The following is a 27,743-nucleotide window of genomic DNA, read 5'->3' as shown; positions in this document are numbered from 1 at the left end:
CCGTCAAGTTTCACAGCACCATGGGTTAATATTTCCATAATCGTTCAAAGTACTGAAGACTGAAACCATATACTTTGAAATCCAATAAATAATAGAAAATGAATTGATTAATCCCTTGCCCTCGATGATCATGTACTTGCTAGGTTCAGTGAAATATCCACTCCACTGTTTACTTCTTGGCGAACTGTGGTATCCTTTCCACCACGATCCGTGAGGAATTACGGTAGTAGGAGTACCTATTCATTACTGGGTGAGCACCAGCTACCGAGATCGAAAAAATTGAAAATGAGCGATATTTTCCATAACTTTCACTCTTTCACTCACGCAGGTAAAAACAAAACGCGTGGGTGCGTGGGCGTGGGATCACTACAGCCTCCTCGTGCTTCTATAATAAAATAAATCGAGAATAATGTGTGAGGAGGAAAATGGGGTTAAAGGCAAAAAAAAACATCAACTTATTTATTTCTAACGTTCTCGTGTCTTAAAATCTGCTTATTTTTGTCTATGTTTTTTAATATTGTGGCTACGAAAGAGCTGGAATGTTAGGCGAATAAAGGATCCATCTAAGGAACCTCATAGGTCCTGTATTAGAAAATATTAAGTAATTTACTTCATGTAGACTGTATCCTATTAGCAAAAATTATTCCACTTTTATTTTCAAAGATGTTATTTTTTTTTGGTTAATTTTGACTATTGAGGGCTTTAGTAACTGAATTTGAGAAAAAACATCCACATAGCCTATGAAAATTAAAAAAATTGCAAATGCATATACTGTACTTTTATAAGCACTTTTTCAGTCTTTGCTGTTTCTATTTGTGGTTTTCGCTCATATTTATATGGCTTTTAATTTTCTAAGTTCAGTTTTTCTTATTTTTAAAGGGTTAAATCAATAAGATGCTTAAACAAAGCATAACTATGTAGCAACAAACCTCTCTTCTCCTCTCCATTCTGACGTCACATACAATCTCTCAGCGCTCTCTTCACCATCCACATTTCGATGCATGATAACCTGAAGAGGAATAAAGGAGAAAGGAATGGAGGAAATTAGAGGAAATACTGCCGGTCAGCGATTCAGAGCACATCATAAGCATCACAAAATAGAGGAAATCCTCAAAAGTCCCGATTTTCCATAAGTGGAGTAAAATGTTCCTTGGAAACAACTACCACAAAGTCTTTCTAACCTCATAGAGGTCTTCTGCTGTCGTAATGTTGTGCTGGCGATTCGTAGTACGTAGCAATCTGGTTTCTTTGTGAACATTCGTCTCACCGTTCACCTGGTTCTCGCTGGTGAATGTTAATCCATACCATCGCTCAGGTTTCAGGAATGGCACCGTATATCTTCCTGCAAATAAATGGAGAAAGTCGAGCAAAGTGCAGAACCAGTCAATGAATTTTCAATCCTCCGGTCAAACCTAACTATTATTTGAAAAACCCTTTATTCTCTACACAACAAACGACCAAAATGTGTGCTACTTAAAAGTCTCCACACCACTCTGGTGTCATATTTCCAGAGCATTGGGTTCCTGAGAAATGTCCCATCGCGGCGCCATAAACTATTCTCACGAGCAAGCGAGGGTCGAAATTTCTCCGAAGGGGACCAATTCAGAAGACTGTTTTATATGGGTGAAATTTCGCATTCGGTGGAGTAATCCATCAAAGTTCTTAGAAGCAACTCAAATCTCGTGAAAAGTGGCTATCCATACGATAAAAAACTAAAAATCGCTCAAATATCCATAAATGGAAGGAAGACCATCACTATCCCATCTATCCTTGCACTTAAACAGAACTGATTTATTTGCGTTTATGTTTTCTTGGGAGGATGGGCGAAGCGCAATCGGTAAGAGGTTCCGCTGCTTTCACGATCGATCGGAGATTCGAATCCGCCCTAGGAAACCTTTCATCCCTCTGGGAGGGCAGAATCACTGGCTTGGTAATTAGCTAGCCCCCGGAAGTTATTGTTTAGGCTAGATGCAGGTACGTAAGCCCCAAGCGATTCTGGATTGAAGTGAACGTGGTAGCGCATCCGAGTCGGATTGAGTAACCCCAGAAACTTCATCCACACACTCTAGGTTTACTTGAGTGTAAGGTCCTAAGAGATCAGATTGATTTTGTGCCTGTTCAACAAATAAGGATTAAACCCCCTGACCTCTTGCGATCACGAGAAAAAGTCCGTACAATTGTATCGGCGGTAATGTACGATTGTCGTGGAGATCGATTAGTTCGATATGGATCTTCAGCGAATCAACTGGCCCTGAAGAGAGAAGTACAGAGATATGTGTGGATTTTCTTCTGGAATTATGAGAATATTAGACTAAATGTAACAAACTAAACACATGCCAAGTTGAAATTTCGCGTGAGAGCAATAAAAAATAATAGTATGATAATAATATAATAAATAATAAAAATAATAAAAGGGACAGAAACGTCTTTTATAGTCGGGACCAAATGTGTTGAACTGGTTGAACGCTACGCGAGTGTCGCAACGTGTGTCCTTCCTCAGCTTCGCATTCGCTCGCGCGCTTTGATCTGAGCTACTTTAAGGCGTACTGTGCACATCCGATTTCGTCTACTTTTCTTCTTGAGAAGAGAGCAAAGAGACGGATATTTTCCCCGAAAAGTATCCTTTTTGCTGTTTTAAAGCACCCGTTCCAAGAAATGCGCCGTAAGGGAACCTCTAACTGAGGGGACTAAATCCAGAGAGTTGCTGAGTTGAATTCTTTTTTTTTCCTTCCGTTTTTTCGTATAAGTTACCGTCCTCCAGTAGGAAAATGATAGCCTTTGAAACTGAGCGTTCTACTGTTCTATTTATTATTTTATTTATTCATTAGTTATAAATTACAAATTATTATTATCATTTTATTAATATTATTGCTTTGTTTATTTTATTTTATTTATTTTTTATTTATTATTTTTCTATTTATTTCTACCGTTCTCCAAATTCACCCCTTTCACTCTAACATGAGCAGATTTTTGTTGGGTTTTTTTTGCCTAAAAAAAAATCTGAAATGATCCAGTAAATAGAGCCGGGCTCCTCTCTTTGTAGTTTTTAATTTACGATCAATAATAAAAGCAACCGTAAGGTTCTATTCTTAAAGAAAAAGAAGAAAATCATGCATAAAATCACGGGATCCGACAGCGGTAAAATTTTTTCATTCATGGTGCAAAATAGCGTAAACGCATTATATGCAGAATTAATCTGGATACTAGCCGTGCTTTTGCTTTTTTTTGTGGCACGATTTTTCCATCCGACTGCGCACACATTTGAATTTGGAAAAGGTTTTCCCCTATGGTGTGTTCCATTGTGGCTGACCAGTTTAAATAGTAATAATAAATAAAATTAAAATTTATAGCTTCTTCCCTAAATTTCTCTAAATTCACTCCTTCAAGAGTATAATTGTCGTCCAACATGGACAAGGAAGAACACCCAGTGACAAAGTGATTTTTAGAGATAACTATAAACACTCCTTAAGCTCTCATCAACAAGCTCTTCAATTTTTATCAAATTTTTAAAAATCCTCAAGAAGAAGCTATACATATCTAACAATTAACGAACATGTTGCTTACTTGTCTGTCTTGTTCTAAATAAATAAACAAATAATTATAAGTAAATAATTAACTCTTTCCGTGAACGCCCTAAAATCGACCTCAATACTCCTTCGAAATAACGCGTTAATTTTAATGAGTATCTGGAAAAAGTGATTCTAGTACAAGCGTTCGAAACAACGCTTGTACTAGAATCACTTTTTCCAGATACTTTTTAAAATTTATTTCTTGTCGCTTGCATATAATTTATGAACATTTTCCAAACAATATATGCTATTCAAAGTTTGTGAATGAACGGCCTAAAATCGACCTCAATACTCCTTGGTGCTAATTTCTTCTGTGACTTCTTTGTGATTACAAAAAATTTTACAAAAAAAGTGTTGGATGCTCCTTTTATTGGATATAATTTCCATCTCAAATTCGAATTACCTTTAAAAAATTACAAGTGAAAGAAAGAGGAACCTACATTTCAGGTGTATGTAAAATGTAAAGTTGTAAAATTGTAAAATTATTATTATAATTAAAAGTTAAGTATAACTAAATATAATTAAAATGTAAATTTATTATTGTTATTACATACTACCACATTTTATAAAATTATTATTATATTTATCATTGTGCGAATTTTTATGTAAAACTAATCATATAATCTTCAATTTGATTGAAACACCGTTCTATTTTAATTTAAATGAATTTTTACTCGCTTAATTTTACATGCTAGGTTCTGGAACAAGAGATTCCACAAAAGCAGACTTGAGACTAGGACCAGAATCACTGAAGCGAACACCTCACCTTCGGTGTTTTTTTTCACATCACACCTGAACCTAAACCACTTAAATAAGTACTCAAACTGGCGTTTCTGGTGTTTTTTTCTTTTCTTTTTTCCTCTCAGCTGTTTTTAAAGTTATTTCTGGAAGATTTGCGCTTTATGCAACGAATTTATGATTTCTCCTCGATTTTTTGCCTCTCAGTTCCGTCTAAATCCTGAAAAATAGTAGTTTATCTGTAAGTCCAACGCGTACCTTGTTTTGTGGTTGTGATGACGATATGAGTAGGGCCGAGTTCAACGTCCTCAATTTTATCCACATTCGTGCCTACAGAACCCGTTGCATAAGCAGATCGGCGTGTTTTCGTGCTGACTTCAATGACCGCTCGAGCTCGAGCTCGAGCTAGTCGTGACTGCTCGGTGACATTTCGTTCGGCTCTCGGATGACCTTTGTCCGTCGTATGTGGAGCTGCTCCGAGTCGAGTCGTGACGCCTTCCACAGCCCAGCACCGAAGATCGTGGACGTTTATCACGTCAAGGAGAAGTAGTAGGAATACATGTGTTGCTGTTCTCAATACCTTCGAAGGTTGCTTGAGCATGACAATGCCGCTACACACATAGCACAATCAATCGGGAATGCTGCGCTCGGAAGTAAGCAATTTTTGGGGTCCAGAGAGGAGGGAAGGAGGGTGGGGCTGAAAGTTGGCTGTGCACTTCCACATCCACAAAAGAAAACGTTGTTCGTTGTGCAGTTCCCTGCAAGCAATCGTATGAAATAAACCAAAAGAAATTTTCAGTGTGGTTCGTGGACATATCAGAGTGATGTAGTCAATTTTCTCGTGGAAAAAGAGGAAATCGACCTCGGCGATTTTTACGATAATCAGGTACAGGCAAGTTTCCTTAAAAGACTTTATAGAGAAAGTATAGAAAGAATATATAGAATTCTGATTCTAAATGTCTAGTAGAAATTTTCTGGATCCGGATTTTCTCGAATCTAACCACCTTTTTTCAGGAATGGCTGTTAATGGATGCTCGTCTACGAAACGGAACCACTAGATCCATGGAAGATGCGCACGAGAGCGTTTCTATGGTATCCATGAAGCTGATTCTTAAACGCCAAAGCTTCTACTATGTGTTCAACCTCGTTTTTCCCACGACATTGGTTAGTAAGATGCTTGTTAGGCTTTTTCCCCCAAAAAATCCGTTGTCCATGCTATTGAACGAGGCTAGTACATATCCGGAAAAAGAATAGAAATTCGCTGGAGGTTTTCTCCACTTCCTCACAAATTTTGCTGTCTGCGCTTACATAGATAATAATAGAAATAGTCAGTAAATAATAATACATAATAGAATAATAGTAATAATAATAATAATAATAATAATAATAATAAGAAGAAGAAGAAGAAGAAGAAGAAAAAGAAAAGATGATGATGAATAGAATAGTAATTACAATAAAATAATCATAGATAATAAGATTGAAATTTCCAAAAAATTGTAATGTAACTACGCGAAATCTGGAAATGCAAAAGATTTACTTCTACAAATGTTACAGACGATTTTTTGAACGGATTTCAAGAGAGGATATAAGAAGAAATCAATAAGATATATATAATGGATATATGAAAACAAAAAGAATGAGAGAAAGGATTTAAAATTGGCGTACATATAGAATTGCGTGTTTTTTCGCGAAATATATAGATTCCCATTCAATGCCAATGTCCTATTGCTGACAAATTTGAAGTGAGTATCGTCCCGTTGGTCGCTCTATGCTTACCGTAGACCTATTACTGTAATGGAACCTTTTTTTCCATTTCCTTAAAGGCGCCGGTCTACCTCCGCATTATCGGAACCTGTAAATACTTTTGAATGGCATGATCTACTTCTAACGGACGTCGCGAACCAGTCATTGGCTGGGAATGTGATATGGGTAGTTTAATGTTTAGGCAATTCTCTTCTGGATACGGTATCCGGACACCAAAAAACAATTGAAACTAAACTTTGTTCACAGGAAATCGAAATGTACAAAGCGAATTTAAGTCTTCAATAAAAAAAATTAAAATAAAGGAATAAAAATTGACCGGAAAGTCTGCAGCTTGAGACTTTTCCGCTAATTTTTCCCATTCTAAATTTTGATTCGCAGGATCCTCTTCTGTGTGAAAAAAAAAATTTCGTATAAAAAACCCGTTCGAAATTACCGTAGAGAAAAAGCATTATTTGCATATTATACAAAAGATAAATACACATAGATAATTCACAAATACATACAATACAAATAAATAATAATATTAATAAATACAAATACATAATATACAAAAGAATATACAAATATAATACACAATACAATATACAATACTAATATACAAATTTGTACAATATACTCGTTTAAAATTACTGTAACCGAAACACCATTTTTCTGTACGTTGCAGATTATTACAGGTTTCGTTGGTGGCAGTGATCGGATTCCATGCCCCCATTAACGCAACCGGAAGAAGGGAAAGCAAATTTAGACTAGGTACAGGATATCAGCCTGATTTTTAGAGTTTCTCAAAAAAAATTCATTATAAATTTTTTCTCAGGAATAATGACGCTCCTCTCGATGTCAGTAATGCTTTTAATGTTAGTGGGTGAGATGAAGTTCGCAATGGAAAGCGTCCCGGGGAAACGAGGTTCATTCAGTGATGTACCGTTGTTAGGTACGAATTTACACTCATTGAGGTTTACACTAAGAGAAATACGGTCGTCCAGAGATGACAGCGACATTTTCAGGAATCTACTATATGAGTTTAATCTTTATCATTAGTATTGCCACATGCACATCTTGTATATTTGTGCATTTGGAGAAATATGCACTTCGTAATCCTACATGGCAGGTATGCAATTTCTGCTTTCTTTTATTTTTTTCTTTTGTATTTTTTTAAAAATTTGTTTCAGTACACAGAGAGGTGCGCTGACAAATAAAGCAGTGTCATTTTTTAAAAAAAAACAGACATGTATAGAAAATATACCGCTCAAAACACTCAGCCAACCGTATTTGGTCACTTCGTGTGGTCAGAAGGATCGGATCACCTTCAGAGTGTGGAAAATGATAAATTTTTAATATTAAATATTTCAAGCATATCCCAAACACTTTTAGGGAGGACTTTTATCAGAGTTTCTTGGACAACTTAAGGGCCCCACCGTTAGTATTCGTTAGAAATCCATTGAGATGATCTTTACTAAGCGCTTCATCTTTAAATAAACACTTAAGAAAGCTTTAATTACCCCTTTTAATTTAATTTTCTGGATTTTTTAAAATTTATTTTTAATCATCAAGATTTTACCTCTCTCAACTAAAATTGATTATTATTATTATTATTATTATTATTATTATTATTATTATTATTATTATTATTATTATTATTATTATTATTATTATTATTATTATTATTATTATTATTATTATTATTATTATTATTATTATTATTATTATTATTATTATTATTATACGAGGGAATCTTTTGAGTCATTTGGCGCATAGTATTTGTTCCTTATCGAAATAGAATAAATTTGTTTTTGTTTTGTTAATCAAGAGACTTTTTACATAAAGAATAATCCGAAGAACACCTTGGTGGATCATCTTGTGGAGATGACCGTATTTGATTTTTTTATTCGGTAGAATTCAGTTCGAGCTCAGAACGTGGTTGAAAACCAGCTGTGGTTACGTTGCTGGATGCATTAAAGCCTTGAAGGAGTTGTTTATGTTGTGTAGAGTCCACGAGTTGGTTCCTGTGCAGTAAAACGCTTGCCAACACAGCCATTATGTCACGTCTCAATGGTAATAATAGCAATAACAGAAGTATTTGTCAATAAAATGTTGTTCAACTCTTTCTGAGGGGTTGTTTTTAGTGGAAGATTACAGAAAGAAAAAAGAAAGTCTGCAAACAAAACAAGAAAGGTATGTATGCGGAAAGAATGGAAATTGAAGCTAAAATGACCGCTAAAGCCTTCCTCCTGCCCTTAACCTCAGTTTTTTCCTTTAAAAAAAAAGTTTTTTTTGAAAATGCACACCCCAATGTAAAGATTTTTGGCGAAGTTTTGCAACGGCAAGAACTTCTACTATGGATTTTAGTTTCTTTTGAATAACTCATGACGTTTCAGTGGCTTAGCATCAAGAGGACCTATTAAAATTTCTAACCCTCATGTTTTGAGATTTTCAAAGGTTAGGTTCAAAGGGATTTTCAAAGGTTCAAAGTTTTCAAAGGGATTTTCAAACTCACCTTCTCAGAGTTCATATATATTTAAAAATACAATATAATAATAATACAAATGTAAAAATAACATAATATACAAATAACGCATATATAATATGTCAAATTTCCACGAAAATTAGGTTTTTGAAGTCATTCTATGTGATCATGTTCCGATTCTCGTCTGCTCAAAACTTTTAGCTTGAGCATGAATTTTCTTAAATACTCCAACAAATATTTGTCCTGGAGTTGGCTTTAGGGCTTTAGGGAAGAGGAATTCAAAATCACGACAGTGATTGATAAGCTCCCTAAGATTTCCCCGCAGTATCTGCACCTTGATGCGATGTAGCACAGTGGGTAAGAGGTTCCACTGTGGTTGCACGTTCGATCGGAGGTTCGAATCCGCCTTAGCGCCAACCAAGCCTTTCTTCGCTTCGAGGTCAATAAATTGGTACCACGCTAGTCTTTAAGGATAAAAAACGCCGATTAGCTCCCGCAAGTCATTCTAAGTGCTAGAGGCGCGTTCATAAACCTCAGGAGAAGTCTGAGTTGAAGTCGAACGTGTAGATGCATCCCCATAGGGATTGATCAAGGCCGAACACCTTATCCTTGCTCCTTATCTACTCCCTTCCTTCCAATAACGAAAAAGGAAACGAAGGTCACGAAAAAGGAGAAATCTTGAGGAGAAATTCCTACACTTTCTACATAGTGTGTTTTTCCTACGATGAAGTGTACATATTGTGACGTATGGATTCAAATTTGCCGAAAATTTACATCCCATGAAAATTTCGTTTGTTTTTTCTTTCTTAATCGCCGGCTCACCATATACATTTCTTGTGTACTATTGGAACAAAAATCTTGAAGTAATTACACAACAACATATAATTGTGTTGTCAAGGCGCTGTCAACGGCGACATTTGCTCTGCATGGCGCCAAATTACTCGTCAAATGTACATAAGCGCATGTCGAAACGGTTAAAGCATGGACTTAAAACGTCTTTTCGTCACCTCGCTCGTGGACATTATTTGTTTATTTATTTGAAAACACTCATTTTTTGTTATAAAACAAAAAGAGGAACGAACAGAGCTCACTAGAATTTTACTTACGTTTTGCACAGCAAAGGTGACCCTTTTTAACACGGTATTTCGTCAGATCATTCTCCTGCTACAAAATGTGAAAAATCTTGACCCGATAATCTTCTCCCAAGCCGAGGACGCTTGAACAACGGGCTGTCAGGGTTTGGCTGACAGTTAAAGGCATCATTCCACGAATCTAAAGTGGTACGGATTTCAGGTGGAGTATTCCTATAAGGGATAGTAGATTATGGAGAGGGGGTGATTCTGTCCATTTCTTCCTAATTGCCGTAAAAAAACGGCCCGGAAGATACGGCTCGAGGCGTTCTGGTGCACTATTTTCTACAGGGAGCTCGACTGGAGCGCGCCAGCCTTGTGCGGTGCCGTATCCTCCGGGCCGTTTTTTACGGCAATTAGAAAGAAATGGACGGAATCACCCTCCTCTCCATAATCTACCATCCCGTATACGAATACTCCACCTGAAATCTGCACCACCTCAGATTCGTGGGGTGATGCCTTTAACTCCGAACGAAAGAGCCCGTTAGGCGCCTTGAGCGAACGGGTGGTGATACACTAGGCTTAAGGGTTCACTACATCGCTATCCTTGAACGGCTGACACCACCATGAGAGAATAAGGACCTTTTATAAAGACTAACTTTGAAAGACCTTACCAAAGTAGAATTTCAGCTAACTAATGTCATAAAAGAGCAACAGAAAGAAAAAAGATATTAAAATGAGGTCGAAGGGGTGCGCCACAACTCGTACATCAAATATTGTATCCCACGAGTAGGCTTTTTTCACTCCACATTTCGATATCTATGTACATACTCATACGTTTACATTTATGTATATTTACACTCCAACATACGGATCAAGGGTAATCTCATCTAGGAGGCGTGAAAAATCTAATGATTCTTAGATTTTCTTCTTCTTTTTTCTGTAATTTCTCCCCATTGCAGGCTGTACCGTGGTACCTGCAATGGCTGGCAGCGAAGAAACTTTTCTGTTGTTATGTTCCAAAAGCTTTTCGCTACGATAAGAACGATGTGGTACGAAACAACAACATTCAGGTATGTAATTTGTTATGGATGCTGATTTTTTTTTGGCCAGAATTTCTCTTAAACTCATTTTAAAATATGTATAATTCTTCTATAAAAATTTGGCAAATTTCTAGCTGGTTTTGTTCTTTTTTGTTTTTGTTTTATGGCACCCTTTATTTTGTGGTTTTCAAAGAAGTAAATAAATAAACTACTTGTTCCAGGCGATATCCGTACAATCCAGTCCTGAACATGCGTTGATGAAAAATTTGATACCCAACGAGGTTTGTATTCTGTTTCATCTAAGTAGGGGGGGCTCACTCAAGAAAAAAGCCTTGAACTCGTTTATTTTTCCTCTCCATTCTGCTTGATGGCTCGGAAAACGAAACAGCACAGGGACTTCTTCGGATTAAAACAATCGTACGGTGCTATAACTACTGTACACCTACATATGTACTATTTTATCAACCAAGATATTTATCAGACTATTTATTTTTAACACAGTTGTGTCATAGAATACACAATGTTAGTATTTTGTAGCATTTATATTTATTTATTTGTTTATCTATAGTATGTATTGATGTTTATCGTATTTTTATATTAAAATTTCAGTAATATTTTTTTAAATAATGCAATACTTCATCGAAGCATTTTAACATCGCATGCCGCGAAAAATCTATTCGAAGTTTTTTCAACTATTTTTTCTCACTTGCAACTTAGGTCGGAAGTAGGGCAGTGCCGTAGGGGATTCTGAGAAGACTAGTCCTACAAAAAATGCAAAAAAAGAAGAACGACTCCGTGCTTGTGCAACATTTTCGTGCCCGGCGGTCTCATTTGGATAAGCTGAGCTCGATTTCATAGCTTTCACTTGCTCATCGTGAAGAACATGACACAGAGTCCTGGATATTCGAATAGATAATCAATCAATCATGTAGCATACTTTTTCAGTTAGTTACCATTCACCCAAAATAATCATATTCAAGTTATATCGCGTTTAATTTTGACGTTATGAAAAAAAAAAGCGATAGCGAAGTGATTGATGAGGTTCTACAACGCTTGTACAGTCGATGGTTTAAAATCTTTCAATAATTCCAAGAAAACATTTGTACCAGACTTCTTCAGGAGGATTTCGAGAAAAACCTTACTCTCGCAGTTAAAGGCATCACCCCACGAATCTGAGATGGTACGGGTTTCAGGTGGAGCATTCGTATACGGGATAGTAGATTATGGAGAGAAGGGTGATTCCGTCCATTTCTTCCTAATTGCCGTAAAAAACGGCCCGGAAGATACGGTGCGTGCGCAAAGCTGGCGCGCTCCAGCCGAACTCCTTGTACAAAATAGTGCGCCGGAACGCCCGAAGCCGTATCTTCCGGGCCGTTTTTCAGGGCAGTTAGGAAGAAATGGACGGAATCACCCCCTCTTCATAATCTACGATTCCGTATACGAATACTCCACCTGAAATCCGTACCACCCCAGATTCGTGGAGTGATCCCTTTAAAGGTTAACGAATAAAATGTCTGAAGTTAATGGGATCCGCAAGGAATTGCCAGGCGTCATGGGCCATGCGCATTCACTTTCACCGTTTTTATCCTCCCAGATTGGTCTGATACCAGCGTATAGACCCCAGCGGAATAAAAAACGTGCCTGGCTCTACGGCGATTCTGAACCATCGACTGTTCTCTCGCAGCAGAACTTCCTACCAACTGAGCTACACCCGCTCTAGTAAAAAGAATTCATTTAGCCGTTGTTATAAACCCCTCCACTGTCAAATTGTCAGCTGAAAGGCGATTCTCGAAAACGAAAAGAGCTCAAAAGGAGTATTCTAGCTACGAATAAACTTTTTTTTATTTCTCAAACAACTCTAGCACTAATTTACTTACGCTGGAAGAGTCCAGAGCGTGGCGGCACGAAGCGATTGGTTCCCTGAAGGGGGTGTTCTAGAAGCATCGACTGTACAATTGCAGCGGAACCTCTTCCCAGCTGCGGTACTTCCACAACCTCTCTTTCACATTTTCTACATCAGAATAACGCTCGGAGAATGAGAATTACTTAACTTTTCTCTTACTCTTTTTTCTCTTCATTTTTTAAAATTAAAGACAGTTATTAATGTTGACAAACACATTTTAGGTGAATTTCACAGAAGTTAACACGGACGCACCGCTACATGGTGAAGTACTACTTGAAGGTACGTGCGCTAAGTACTTGTTGTTAAGGTTCCATGCTTCAAATTGGGAAAAACTACAAATTTCTGAAATAATAGTAGCAATTTTCATCCTTTAAAGGAATATCTGTTGCCTTAGAAAATTCATCATCCATGGAAAAAAAAACCACATAAAAACGATTCTTCAGCTCATCCAGGTGCTAGCGGAAAAGTGGACGTGATCATTGCACTTCTGCGTGAGGTGATCTCTGTCAAACAAACTCATCATCGTAATCAACAGTTACGTTCATTCTGGGAGAGGATCATTAAACGTCTTGAGACCGTCTCACTTTACGGTTATCTCTCGCTTATCGCCATCAACTTCACCATGTTTATTTATCCGGAAGTTTGGTATTGAACGAGGAACTTCTCTCCATTTATCCTCTTACATATCTACATCATCTAAGATTTCATAAGATTGTTCATAGAATAATGTGGTAATTTTCTAAATAAAAAGAATACGTCTCACCTCTTCCTTACCAGTTCCACTTACTAATGTTACGCGCAGCAAGAGACTAGTCATCCCGAAAAAAAATTCTCTTTATTAAAATTCATTTAAAGCAATATTTAATCGTATGCGCTCACAGCAGAGAATTTATATTCTACAACGTTTAAAGGTCTGTCTCTCGGTGAGGTTCAAATTCTCTGCCTTTTACTGTGATATCTTTGGTCTCGCATGTTCATTCTGAGTGAAGTTGTTTTTTTTTGTCAATAAATTTCTTCTGTCAATAAATTTCTATCGTTTTTTTCCCGTCAATAAATTTCTATTTTCGATTGGATTACTGAGGATTTATGGATTTCATTGGATATAGTAACAAATGAAAGTGCATACTTTTCTTAGGTTAAATCATTAGCATGGTGGGTGGACCTAAAAGCATGCCCGAAATACTTTTTTTTCACATTAGCCACCCCAACACTTCAACTGTAGAGTTACGTCAGAAGCGGCTCACTCAAATCTGTTCGGCTCTGGAAATGTTAAACATGATAACTGCTTTCCTCTCCTTGATTCCCACTCATTCTTTCTATCTCCCCAGAGATCTTTTTATTGTCCTCGATGTAGTTTTCCAAAAATTAAAAAAAAATTCAAAATTCGTTCGGTTAGCATCGTTGAAACTGCTCCATCGGGTGTGATTTCAGGACGTCTGTCGGACACAGCAGATTTGGTAGAAGTTTGAGTTTCATGTAACATAGATATCCAAGGGCGGGTTTAGCGCAGTCGGCAAGAGGTTCAGTTGTAACTGGACGGTCGATCGATGCTTCAAAACTGCCCTAGTGCTAACCGAGCCTTCCATCATTCCGTGGTCGACAGATTGGTGAAAGATTCTTAGAGGCATCACCCCACAAATCTGAGGTGGTGCAGATTTTAGGTGGAGTATTCGTATACGGGATGGGAGACTACGGAGAGGGAGGTGATTCCGTCCATTTCTTTCTAATTGCCGTAAAAAACGGCCCGGAAGATGCGGCGCCGCACAAGATTGGCGCGCTCCAGCCGAACTCCTTGTACAAAATAGTGCGCCGGAACGCCCGAAGCCGTATCTTCCGGGCCGTTTTCTACGGCTATTAGGAAGAAATGGACGGAATCACCCCCTCTCCATAATCTACGATTCCGTATACGAATACTCCACCTGAAATCCGTACCACCTCAGATTCGTGAAGTGATGCCTTTAATTGAAGTGAACGTGATGGCACATCCCAAGCGGATTGATTAACGCCAGAAACTTTATCCCTTATCCTTTTTGAGGTATCCAAGAAGATGAAGTGAAGTGTGAGAGTGAAATGAAATGGTGGTTGCCTGTTATGGTGATCTTCTCGATGCTCATTCTGCAACTGTGTAATTGTCCGCCACCTTCGCGACCTCTTCCCATCTGTAAACCAAATCCTTGATGTCATTTCGCAGCATTTGATGTCAAACCTGGAGACAGAGAAGTTTTAGAGCCAATTTTTGTGTTGCTTACTAAGGATTAATTAAGATAAAAGCAAGCGAAAAGGAAAGAAATCCGGTTTCGAAAGGATCAGTGAGTGCACGAGACGCCAAATAACCTCCTAATCGGCCTCCTATATGGTGACTTTGATAATATTTGTTCCGTGCGGGTGTCTTGTGGAAAAAGGTGAGTTCTCCACTGCTATTGTTTCGCTTCTGCTGAACAACGCTCTTTAGACGGTGCAATGGTGTGGTTCATCTTTTGTCTGCTTCTCAACTTGCTTGGAATTTTTCAGGTTGAAATTAGCATTTTGAACTCGTCAAACAAATCATCAACAGCTCCTACAACGGCAACATTCTGTAGTGACTTGTGTAGATGGTAATTTAGTGGAATTCTCTATCAGTGATGGGACCTTTAGTCCGGATAACAACGGAGTAACGGGAGACACACGAATACGCACTGTAACTTAACTTAACTGGCAACCGCTTCTTTTATAGGGCGCCTGCAACGACAACGAGAATACAGTGAAGTCAGCTAATGCGCTGCCTCTTTACTGCAATAGTATTACGATGTTACGACAATATTTTTGTTACAATGGGATTACGAGGATGACGAAGTACGGTAGAGGTTAGGCGGGTATTGCCGAACTACTAGTTCCAGCCTCGGTATTGGTTGAAAAGTCTTTTTTGTCCTTTTCTTGTCTTTTTGTGCAAAAGTCTACTCTTGCTTTTAATCAATTGTGTGTCCTGATTGTTCTGCGCACCTTAGATATGCACATACTGCTATCGCTCCCTTACATGCATCAGCAAAGAGACAGAACGAGGATTTGTTAGAACCAATGTGTTCACTCAGCAAGCGACTGGGTACGGTCGATACATCGTTGACATCTGCGTACCATTTGTTGCGTAAATCTTCTGGTACAATATCCCCCTTCCATTATACGCCAATCGATCTGTCGCCTTAGTGATTTACGTTTGATTAAAAATGGTGCTATTATCCCCAAAGGATCATATACCGAAATGAGTTGACTTATGATACTCGTTTCGTATATTTCTCTTTAAAGGAGAATTCTGTCTTTACTGAGAACTTATCTTTTTCTATATCGTAACTAACGCCCAAAGGTTTTATTTTGTTTCGTGGTAGTCTGTCGTCTTTACTTCTGCATTACTCGGACCCTCTCACGCTGTAGCCAATTTCTGCAAAGATGTTTTTAGCTTCTTGGTGCTTCGAAATGACTTCGTCTACAGAATTTGCTTGAAACATGGTGTTATCTACGTACAAATCCTTGGCTATTTCTTTTGATAGCGGAGTACTTGCTATTACTATGTTTAAAATGCTCGTTAGATCTATAGTGCGTAATATTTTCTTTCGTAAGTGGTTGTGTTACGTCTTCAACCCATAGTACTCTGCACAAATTCTAATGTGGATTTTGAAGCCGTATTTGAATGAATGCTGTTTCTATGTAAGAAAGAACTATTCTTCTGGAAAACAGTCTTAAAATCAGAATGTCGTGAATTTTGTTTACAAACGATTCAACAGTTTCTATCAAATCATCGAGGAAAGTATTTCCTTTCTCTTTAAATGACGCGTCGAAAACGATTCGAAATAGTTTTTTTGGTTTTTTCAGTTTCCTTACTTCAAAATGTGGCATTTAATAAAAATTTCTAACGTCTTTGGTCATGATTTCACCTTTTTCAATAATATATTTTCCAAAATATTCATTAAGAATTCTGTAATGCCATTCCTTCAAAACTGCATTCTTGGCCATTTGATGAGACAGAGATACAATTCTGCGATGCGCTGTTGCATAATTGTCGGTGAGATGAACAATGTTGTCCCGCAACGGGAATAGTGGGGTTACGTAGACATTTTCAGTTCAGTTATTTTTCTTGAGTACTCATTGAAGTAGTCGTACGTAGCGACCACCGCGACCCACGGCGGACCAAATAAAAGATCCCGTCCCGCAATTCAAAAGCAATATCGTCTTTCGTCACCAGGAATTGGTCAATGTTCTTCGAACTTGCTCATCCATTTTCACAGCACAACAAAAAGCGGTTGCAGGTAATCATTCGCTCCTCCTTAAATCCCGAAGGAAACATAATAGATAACGAAGTTACCATTTGTGTATGTTGAGTCCTATATAGAGTAAATCAGGTGTGTATATATACTTTATCGTTGTGTTCTAATTTTCCCTGTACTTGTCGTAATCCTACCAGGTTGACCTGATCCTGAGACAGCAATCCAGAAATTACTTCCAAACAACTTGCTTCTCGTTCATCATCGTTTTCGGAAGGTAGAAAACTCTTAAGGATCGCAAAATAAGGTCCTAATATCCCAATAGTAATGGTCCATATTGTATATGTGCAGTTCAGCGGTTTGGTGATACCCAGTTGACCTGTGTGTATGAAGTGTTCTCATTTTTCGTGTATTTATGAATTTCATTGCAATAAGGGACAGACGATTACGGGTGTGGGACAATTCTGGAAAGAAGTTCTGCTGTGACTGCATTATCGACTGTGGTCTGAAATGGTTCAAATGGTTTGAAACCATTCCCTATCAAGCCAATAATCCCTCGGGGTCAACAAATTGGTACCAGACTTGTATGGGAGGATAAAAACACGGACTTCATACATCGGTAACATCTACATCTACATTTACATCAATTAGAAAGAAATGGACGGAATCACACCCCTCGGAGTCACTGTATAGGCCAAATAAGCGTTCGTAATCCCCAGAACTATGATTAAATTATGATTAAGCATACCACGAATCTGAGGTGGTGCAGATTTCACGTGGAGTATTCGTTTACGAGATCGTAGATTATGGAGAGGGGTGTGATTCCGTCCATTTCTTCCTAATTGCCGTAAAGAAACCGCCGGAAGATGCGGCGCGTGCGCAAGGCTGACGCACTCCAGTCGAACTGCTTGTAGAAAATAGTGCGCCAGAACGCCTGAAGTCGTATCTTCCGGACCGTTCTTTACGGCAATTAGGAAGAAATGGACGGAATCACCCCCCTCTTCACAGTCTCCCATCCCGCAGCAGTCCAGGAATTACTCCCAGACAACCCGCTTCTCGTTCATCATCGCTTTCGGAAGGCAGAAAACTCTTAAGAATCGCTAAATAAAGTCCTAAAAATAAAAAATAAGGTCCTAATATCCCAATAGTAATGGTCCATATTGTACATTTACAGTTCAGAGGTCTGGTGATACCCAGCATTTCATTATTTGAACAGGCTTAGCTAATATTTGATTGCTCTCTTCGTTTCCGTGTACGCATGCGTATTCGTAACAGGCGCTTTGCTGCTCTTCATGAAATAGAGAGATTTCTGAGCTAAATAGAAGAATCGAAAATTTGAAAGGTTTTTAGGGGCTTATACATACTCCATGACTTCGTGGATAAGGTGAGAAAATAGTAAATAAAAACAGCTCATTCTTTGTTTTCACTGTATACTACCACTCAACACTGATTTAGTGGTCATTTTAATCGCTTGAACATAGAAATCAATGCCTGAACATATACCAAGGTCTTTCAGCAGGTTTTCATCTTCTTGGCTAAAAGAAAACAGTCACAGTATCACTACCAGAATCTCAGTTTTTAGTAACAACAAAAAAAAAACGCTGACGTGAAATACAAATGGTGGTAAAATCTATAGAAGTTACAAAAAAAGATGCTTCTATGTTTTTTTTTATTCTATGACTGATTTTAAAGACCAAATAAAGATGATTCTCTGAATGTTTTCAATATAATAATGGATAGTAATCACTTAAAAGAAACTCTGATGAAAGAGCTTTGTTCAGGTTGATGGATTTTTAGTAGTTTTCCTTACTATATCTTCCAAGATTTTAGGGGGAATTTTTCAGGGGAAAAAAATCAAAACACTTCTATTTCTCTTCTTTTGAGCGTATGGATAGATAAAAGAAATCGTTACTCGCAAAGCAATAGATGTCCCGAATTAGTAAAAAGCTCAAATGGAGCGCAACAGCTCAATAAGTGTGAATGGGGCGAACGTGGATGGATTCGAAATGGAACGAATACTTAAGCAAGTCGAAGGTCATCACGTGTAGAGTCGCCTGGGAGTCGCCCGCCCAGCGGCGGAGAACGAATTGATCGCATGGAGAATGGACTTCAGCTATGGTGGTGGTTCTCGGCAAAATTCTTCCCGTTCACATTTTTTTTTCTGGACACCATCAAAACCTACGAGCGTCTTCTTATCAGCACCTATCCGCTAAAAATTCGCTCCTGCCATTGCGAATTCTAGCAGAAATTCGCATTCTTGCTATCATTGTGCTTCGTTCTTTGCACCTCTTATCACAAAACATGCAATCGCGTTTGTTTATTATTTTCCGGGAATTCGTTCCTCTCATTTTCTCACAAATAGTGGATTTTTCATGTTTTTTCCCCTCGAATCCTCCTTCAGATCACAGTTTCAGGGCATATAAACTGTTTATTATGGTGTTACGTAGGATCGAGAACAGTCCTTTCTACCTCAAAATCGACGGTAAATGGGTCTATGTGAACGAGGACGTGCTCAAAAATCATCCTGGAGGAAGTGCAATCACAACTTATAGGAACAAGGATGTGAGTCTGAGGATTTTATTTCTTATACTATTATATATTTACACTATGCTACATATATTGTATTATATCAACATTAATATTATATCAGGTATTATATTATTATATTATTATGTATTTCATTTCTTTTCTATGGACATTTTCTCACACCAGGCCACTCTTTTGTCAGTGTTTCGACAATCGTACGGTTTTATTGGGGATCAGACCACCTAGTGACTTACGTGCGCTCTCTGCCCACCTTATCACGACTTATCATGAAACTTCGTTGTAAACAACAAAAGCGGATTGTTACGAATCGTTTGAAATTCTGGGTTTTTTTTCCCTTTTCACCAAACAAACCACATAACAATGCATTTGTAATGGATGTGGTTGCGATTCGTGGGATGCAATACACAACGCCAACTTCATATTGTTTTTGGTGCTAAACCACGGAAAGTCATCCAAGAATCTTTGGCGAGGTAGGATGATGGACGTTTAGCAAAAATAACTACGCTTTAGCGTCGTCGATGAACTTTTTCAAAACTTGCTGCTCAGCTGCTGTGATTTCTCGGAAGTAAACATTATGCACCCTTCGATGAACCACGTAGGAACTGAACTATGTACACACTCTTCATTCTTGTTCTTTGTCCTACATCTACCTCAAATCCATTACATGTACGGAGAATTTTCTGAAATTCTATTCTCTACAGTAGTGGACATGGCTCGGGTTTTTAGTAGCTTGCAAATACCACGGCGACAACACGAAATACCACCTAGAAATCCAGGAATCCAAAGGAAAATTAGCACTGAAGACATCAATTGATCCAACGAGGCAATTCTTTACACGTTTACATGTAATATTGATGAAACGAACCGCATGAAAGTGGATATCTTTTCTAGTATGGAAGTAAAAAATTATCTTATTGAGTAGTTCCATCATTCCCTCACTTTATGCCGCTTTATTTCGTCAAACCTATGGGTGTAAAAAGTTGCTTCGTCAGTTGAACTGATACCTCAAATGCACCAAGTACCTCAGGGTCCTGTATTTGGGAACGGTATTTCGCTTTTCATTGTAAACTACTAACACATGTCATATGTGACTGCTTGTAAAGTAGAAACACATTCCAAACATTACCAACAAGTAGAAAGGACGCAACATTGGGATTTTTCCGTGTCTCTCAAAAAAGCAGACGGGATATGTACTCTTTTTTGTTAAAGAGAAGGATTGGGCAATTCTCGTTAGTAAAAATTATACTCTTTGGTTGAAAAGAACTTTGTTCTCATACATTTTCTTATATCTCATCTACTCATCCATAGTACATCCTAGATGCGATTTTTTACGATTAAAAATTCGACTTCATGACTGAATTTCTCAAAAACGTGGCTACGTGGTTAGACGCTGAAAGGACAGTTTTGCACGCAGACACGTAACATTTCTTTTGCTCTTTCCCTTTTTTTCAAAAACCACTTCAAGATAATAGTGCAGCTTTTTTGACGCGTGACCTCCACCATAAAATAATCACAATAGTCGAAAATCACGGTCATTGCAAAAAAAAACCTGCAAAGTCACGCATTTTATCTTGCAAAATTGGTGAAAGTTCAAAGTGTCCTATATTTCCATCAGATTTCATCGATGAATGCAGCTGATAATCTCAAAGAGTTCAATAAGTTCACAACCACAAAAAGACCGAATTCGTGAAGTTTATCTCCTTCTGCTACTGTTATTGGTTTCAAAAAGATAATAGTGCAGCTTTTTTGTGCGTGACCTCCACCATAAAATAATCACAATAGTCGAAAATCACGGTCATTGCAAAAAAAAACCTGCAAAGTCACGCATTTTATCTTGGAAAATTCAAGATATTTATATAAATCTTCAAGATATTTACATTAGTAGCGTTTCTGTCCTAACGTTTTGAGGAACCCTATCTATTGAAAACTCGTTGAAAAAAAAAGTCAGGAAAGTCTATTAGTGCACATCGAATTATCGTTACGTACTTCTTTGCACACGCATTTGGAGCCGGATCTGTTGAATCGGATGAGAGTAATGCGAATCCGACTGGTGTATGGCAGAGAGAAGAGATATACATAGTAGGATCAAAACAACACGCGAAACAACACGCGCTTTATTTGCTTAAAGGCATCACCTCACGAATCTGAGGTGGTACGGATTTCAGGTGGAGTATTCGTGGGAGTAATTCCGTTCATTTTGTCGTAATTGTCGTAAAAAACAACCCGGAAGATACGGCTTCAAGCGTTCCGGTGCACTATTAACTACATCGAGTTCGACTGGAGCGCGCCAGCCGTGTGCAAACGCCGCATCTTTCGGGCAGTTTTTTATGGTAATTAGGAGGAAATGAAATGTAATCACCCTCCTCTCCATAATCTACAATCCTCTACGAATACCCCACCTGAAATCCGCACCACCACAGATTCGTGGGGTGATGCCTTTAAGCGGTTGCGGTCGAAGTGGAAACTCTTAGATGCAATCTGTAACTAATTTCCATAAACTCCCATCAACTGCAAAAAAAGAATGCACCTGATGGTTCAAGTGTTTTCATGTCTTGGAAACTCGGCATGCTTCTGTCGGTGTTTTCTATTAGTGCGCCTCTAATCGACCTCCAAATAGCCTCCTGAAGACGACGAAAAAGCCGAATTTTCAGGCTGGTGGAAGTTCTATCCAAAGCCTCGTAGACACACTAATTGGAAAATGAATGCGCTTTAGGTCTCATATTCTGAGCTCAAGACGGACTTAGTTTGTACTATTTTCGTAACCTGGAAGACGTATGTACTTTTCAAGCTAGATTCTCTGTTCGGTGTGAGTATAGTACAGTATTTCGCATTTCTACAGTATTCCACTGTATAAAAACAAATCCACATGTTTGAATAGTTTTTCGCTCACAATAAGAACGGCCTCACACTCAAAAAAGAGAAAAAGGCCTTTTTGAGAAAAAAGCCATCTTTTCTGAAAATCAAGAACATGCCATACGTAGATTCAAGAGATAACAGAGAGATACATGGAGATACCCAAGACATTGGTTGTGTAAAATGTTGCAACTCGACGATATAACTTTTTCAAAAGGAGTAATTTGAAAATGTTTCTGATAGACCTGGACAAGTCTAAAGTCAAGAAGATGTTTGACTAATAAAATTGCGTAAAGGCAGCGCATCACGAAATTGGTGTAGTATGGAAACCTGACGGAAAACATAGAGTTTTTTTCCTACGAGGTACGTTGGACAGGGCCCCATTACACATGCTTCAGTACCCTCAGCAGCCTATTGACTGGTTTCACTTAAACCCGAATAGGCTAGAGAGGAGACTTCATTGATCTTCAACCGCTCGTTCGTGGATGCGGTGCGTGCCCAAAGCCGGGCATTCTCTGGTGTCTTGTGGGAAAAAACAGCATTTCTCATGCTGTTTTTCAGGACGACTAGGAGAATTTGAGCGAGGCCACGCCTATATTCGTGAACTACACATCGATTTCTATGTTTTTCATCTGGTTTCCACGCTTCGTCAGTTTCGTTGTTTCAACCACAATGTCCCAATCTTCATCAAGTGAGCATCGATTGACTGTGATTGCGTAGAAAGTCATTTTTGCAGACTACCAGAACAGCTATTTGACTTTTTTTCTGGAAAGTGAGGACTTTTCCACAGCAAACCACTGCTTTCTCTATGATTTTTTTCATTTTAGGCCACCACAGTATTCCATACTTTCCATGCACAATCGAAGCAAGCATACAAATGGTTACAGGAGCTCAAGTCACAATGCCCTACACAAGATCCGAAAATAGTCGAGGAAAAGGTGATTCCAAACATAGACCTCTAGCATATTTCACTACAACCACTCTTTACGTTGAATTTCCTGCAGGAAGAGATGCTTCCGGGATACGAGGATGTAAACATGGGATCGTTCGATATCACTGAGGAACGTAGTGTAGCCATCTCGAAAAATTTCGACCAACTTCGAATGCGAGTTCGTCGAGAAGGACATATGGATGGTAGCATACTATTCTACCTCAGAAAAGTGAGTTCACTGTGTCATTCCAGTTCCTCACTTACAGTATTTATTCAAAATTATTGTAGGTGGCAGAATCGCTTGCAATTATCGCTTTGGCAGTTTCTCTACAGATGAGGGGTTGGTATATCGTTTCTGCTGTGCTTATGGGTCTTGCTTGGCAACAACTAGGATGGCTTGTACACGAATTCGCACATAATCAACTATTCAAAGATCATTGGCACAACGATATCGCCAGGTGAGTCCCGCTCTTTTGCCTTGAGGGCAAAATCATGAAATCAACAAAGCTGACTACGATGTTGAGACATCTCCACGAAAAGATAATCACATCCACTTGCGTGATTATGTAAATTCTTTTGAGCACCTTCTGCGTAGAAATCACAGCTAGCATCAAAGCACTATATTTGAGTGTTCGAATAGTCGATACAAATGGACAGGTGAACTGTTTATGGATTCATTTGATGTGGAGATACAGGTGAAGCAGCTGCATTGGCGGTGACTGCCGAACTGTTTCAGTTCATCCCTGGCTAACGTGTGCTGCTATGGCTTCAGCGCGGAGAGTGCCTGGATTAATTTACGTGCTGACTCATGGATGTAGAATGAAATGAATTTAATAGCGATGGAGATTCGTTATAGGACCTCCGCTCGAAAAAGGAGAAATACAAAATCGCTACTAACTTGTGTCTCAAAATCCGTCGGCGACGGATTAATCCGTCGCAAACAATCCGAATTCTTGGAAGTGGGCAAAATTAAATTTTGAAAATAACATTCGGAAGTAAATGAGCTGCTGATTTCAAATATACTTCGAGAATTTACTTTTGACAAATGCGTGGCCTGAAAACGGGCAAAGTTTCCTCAAGCTCCGTTAATTACTTTCACACCTCCGCAATCCTGCCATCGGCATATCCCGTATCTCCAGAAATGATGGTTAGACTACCAGCTAAAAATTACCATAAAAGTAATCGGTTCTAACAAAAAATTACCAAGTAGTGAGGACGAGGAAAACAGGGTATGCAAGGAATAACAGGGAAGCAACTAGAAGGCAAAAATTGAAGAAAAATATCTTTATACCAGAACGAAGCAATTTGTGAACAACGAAAAGCCTAAAAACTAAATCTAGGAAAAAAAGAGACGAAAATAATGAAATTTGAATTATGTGTGGAAAAATTCCCATTGTTGGGAGTGTTATATTTGACACAAGGTTCAGCGTAGATAAGCGAGGAACAGGTGTTATCAACTCTGAACATCTATTTGAATTTTTTTTTACTGTTTACATCTACAAGGACCGCAGAACCTGCAAAAACCTCAATGAACTGACTTCAACGTTTTCCATTAGTGGTGCATTTAACCCAACTTTTCCCACATATTTACTTTTATTTTTTTTCATTTTTATTTATTTCCCACATAGTAGCACTTAATTCGCTTTTTATTTTTGTTTTATTGCACACCTGCAGGTGTTTTCAATAAATAGATAAATAAATAAATATTTACTTTACTACTTCACTGTTTACTATTTGCTTCCTCTTGACATGTTAAATAAATTGCAGCTACTTCGTAGGCAACTTTCTGCAAGGATTCTCTTCGGGAGGATGGAAGGAGCAGCACAATATTCATCATGCTGCCACTAATGTCGTCGGAAGGGATGGAGATCTCGACTTGATGCCTTTTTGGGCTACCGTTGTACAAGACCTTAAGGTAACAGCATTTCTTCGATTCTTGGACAGAGCTTAAGTGCATGGAATTTGACTCCAGACTCTGTCTTGGAGGTCTCAACCCCCTATTTTGAATTTAAAAAATTGAAACAATTGATCTGATATGGCTTAGAAGCAGCATTCCATGAAGTTTAGGATGTTGGGATCTCGTTATAGAATATATAGGGTCAGGGTTGTAGGTCACTTCTAATTTCTCCAATAATTTTTGAATATCCTATAATCACTCACATTCTAAAGACTGTTCTAGGAGCAACAGAAAAGTGACCTTTCGCCCACAAATAAAATTTAATCCAGAACTTCGCTTTAAATTCAGAAAAGCATGAATTCCTATGGAATTCCGCAAATTACGCGACATTCCTTATTTCAGTGATGTTGGCTCCCCTTGGACTCGGATAATAAGAAAATTTCTTGAATTCTCCTTTAGCACAATCACCATAACCATCACCTCGTTCCAGATGGCCGACAATTGGTGGCTGTCCATTCTACCGTATCAACACATCTACTGGTCGTTTATGCTACCGTTCCTACGAATCAGTTGGTTACTGCAATCGATCGTATTCGTACATGGAATGCCACAACATTACTACAAATACTACAGAGATCGAGCCACTTATGAGCAGGTCGGTGTGTCGTTGAATCCGAGTGGCGCGATCCGTACTGTACAGTATTTTCCAGGTTGCTCTAGTCCTACATTGGGTACTAGTGATGACACAATTGTACCTTTTACCCACGATGCAGATCAGGTTTGTGTTTGCAGGACACCAGACCACATTATTCCTCCGTTTTCACTAGCCATCTACATTATCCTCGTTTAGGTTGATGTTTTTCATCGTTTCTCAACTAACGGGAGGATTTTTGCTTGCGCATGTCGTCACGTACAACCATTATTCCGTCGAGAAATTCCCATGTAAGTGTTCCTTCCGTTGCGCTAAGTATATGTTAGAGCGAAATAATTGAAAAACTCAGCAGTGCCATACGCTAATTAAGGTCAGGCTCGTTTCAAAAAAGAAATGTTTCAGTTTTTTTTTTCAAATTTCGTTTAACTATTAAACGAATTTTTCATCTGATCAATTCCTAACTCACAAAGTAGTATCCGATCTCTTCAAACAGAAGAACAGTGTCATCGTTTACCGAAGAATTTAGAATCCAAAGGATCCTCCTAACTTTACCGTCTGGTAACCAGCTAAATTTTAAGTTTCTTCAACTTAAAGGAAAACTACTGTGATGGCAGTTTCTTGACAACTAGAGGGTGACATAAGAAGATTTTCTTTTCGTAATTTCTTCCCGTTTCTCCACACTAGAAGCTCAGAAACGTATCAAACACAAGGAAACGGTAGAAAAGACTGATAACGGACTGAAAGAAAAAAAAATAGAATAAAAAGCCCATCTTAATGAAAACAAAAGTAAAGAGGAAATAAACATTGGAAAACTCGATCACGAATTCATATCTCAATATTCGGTAAACACGATCGGAGTTTGACACACAAACAACACTATCCATTCAACTACAACTCAAATATTCCTCAGATGGTCGAGTTCTTTAATGAATGATCCTCGTTATTTTCTCCAATAAGCGCTGCCTCAACGGAAAAATCGCGGTGATGAATAACCGTGACGAATCGAGGTGTTACACGCAAAGTTTTAGACGTTGCGAGTACCAGTAACTGATAAGTAACGACGTAGGTTATCAAACCGAATGGTTGGAGCCGTAGATGTGCTCAGACTACACCCTCACGGCCGTGACGGAGTTATACATGAGAAAAAAGGAAGCTAAGGATAAAATGACTCCCTTTATTTTCAGTGCGGAGTGCGTGTGGCGCAGGAGCTTAAAGGTCCGTTGTAGCCACACGGTCGACGGTTCGAAACCGCCCTAGTCCAAACCAAGCCTTTCATCCATCCCCGGTCGATAAATTGGTACCAGACGTGTCTGGGAGGATAAAAACACTGACTCGATACATCGGCTGGCCCCGAAAGTCATTGTATAGGCCAACACGTGTTCCAAAACCTCAACGAATTCCAGTAAAACGCGTTGGCGCATCCCGAGTGGATTGATACGCCAGTGACTTTATCCCTTTTCATTTACTGTGCATCCTTTTCAGACACTTCAAAAATCATGTCAAACTACGCATGCCTTCAATTGTACACAACACGCAACATGCGACCCGGTATATTTATTGATTGGCTATGGGGAGGTCTTAATTACCAAGTAAGATCAATAAGCATCTACTTTTTTCTTCTAAACCAAAGTAACCCAATTTCTATTTTAGATTGAACATCATCTTTTCCCCACTATGCCACGACATAATCTTAGCAAGGTCAGAAGATATAGTTTGTGCCTAGTGGAGTGTATACGCTAAAACCGCTTTCAGGTGATGCCAATGGTGAAACAATTCTGTGCAGATAACGATCTCCCGTACATGGTTGACGATTACCTCACTGGTTGGAAGGAGGAAATACAACAATTCGCGAACGTCGCCAGGATAGCATCAAAAATGAAGAGCAAAATTTTCTGATCATCATTCGTATAACATTTGAAAGAATTTATGGGTCTTCGTTAAAACAAGTTATGGTTTTAAACGCTATCAGCAATATACAACCATCTCAAGGTTTACAAAATTCAACTAAATTTTCGATTATTTATATTTGAAACGGCATCTTAACACATCAGATTATTAACACACATATCATTTTCTGACA

At 38.4% G+C, this 27,743-nt stretch overlaps 2 protein-coding genes across 4 annotated transcripts; one reads left to right on the top strand and one right to left on the bottom strand.

Annotated features, from left to right (window-relative positions):
* Positions 1-169: 169 nt before the first annotated feature.
* On the bottom strand, positions 170-4,908 carry RB195_000651 (uncharacterized protein; the record flags this gene model as incomplete). The annotated part of the gene is made up of 5 exons (XM_064197112.1): positions 170-236; positions 930-1,009; positions 1,182-1,342; positions 2,147-2,251; positions 4,566-4,908. The coding sequence occupies 5 exons, from the start codon at positions 4,906-4,908 to the stop codon at positions 170-172; spliced, it is 756 nt and encodes a 251-aa protein (XP_064052993.1).
* On the top strand, positions 1,820-27,559 carry RB195_000650 (uncharacterized protein; the record flags this gene model as incomplete). 3 transcript variants are annotated; one of them, XM_064197111.1, is made up of 21 exons in its annotated part: positions 4,946-4,960; positions 5,107-5,193; positions 5,322-5,471; positions 6,746-6,821; positions 6,886-7,002; positions 7,076-7,179; positions 10,568-10,678; positions 10,870-10,929; positions 12,773-12,830; positions 12,995-13,196; positions 19,198-19,345; positions 23,011-23,121; positions 23,188-23,343; positions 23,403-23,572; positions 24,882-25,029; positions 25,502-25,666; positions 25,722-25,789; positions 25,862-25,953; positions 27,146-27,252; positions 27,314-27,361; positions 27,416-27,559. In XM_064197111.1, 21 exons carry the CDS (start codon positions 4,946-4,948, stop codon positions 27,557-27,559), a joined length of 2,337 nt encoding a protein of 778 aa, XP_064052990.1. The 3 variants fall into 3 exon arrangements, with proteins under 3 accessions (XP_064052992.1, XP_064052990.1, XP_064052991.1); XM_064197109.1 differs by lacking the exons at positions 4,946-4,960; positions 5,107-5,193; positions 5,322-5,471; ... (5 more) ...; positions 12,773-12,830; positions 12,995-13,196 and having other exon boundaries at positions 19,217-19,345; XM_064197110.1 differs by lacking the exons at positions 4,946-4,960; positions 19,198-19,345; positions 23,011-23,121; ... (7 more) ...; positions 27,314-27,361; positions 27,416-27,559 and adding an exon at positions 1,820-1,837 and having other exon boundaries at positions 12,995-13,203.
* Positions 27,560-27,743: the final 184 nt, after the last annotated feature.

The sequence above is a fragment of the Necator americanus genome, chromosome IV, assembly GCF_031761385.1.
Source record: "Necator americanus strain Aroian chromosome IV, whole genome shotgun sequence".
In the NCBI taxonomy this organism is placed as follows: Eukaryota; Metazoa; Nematoda; class Chromadorea; order Rhabditida; family Ancylostomatidae; genus Necator; species Necator americanus.
The sequence above is the reverse complement of the archived record's forward strand: the minus strand, read 5'-3'. Positions and strand labels throughout refer to the sequence as shown.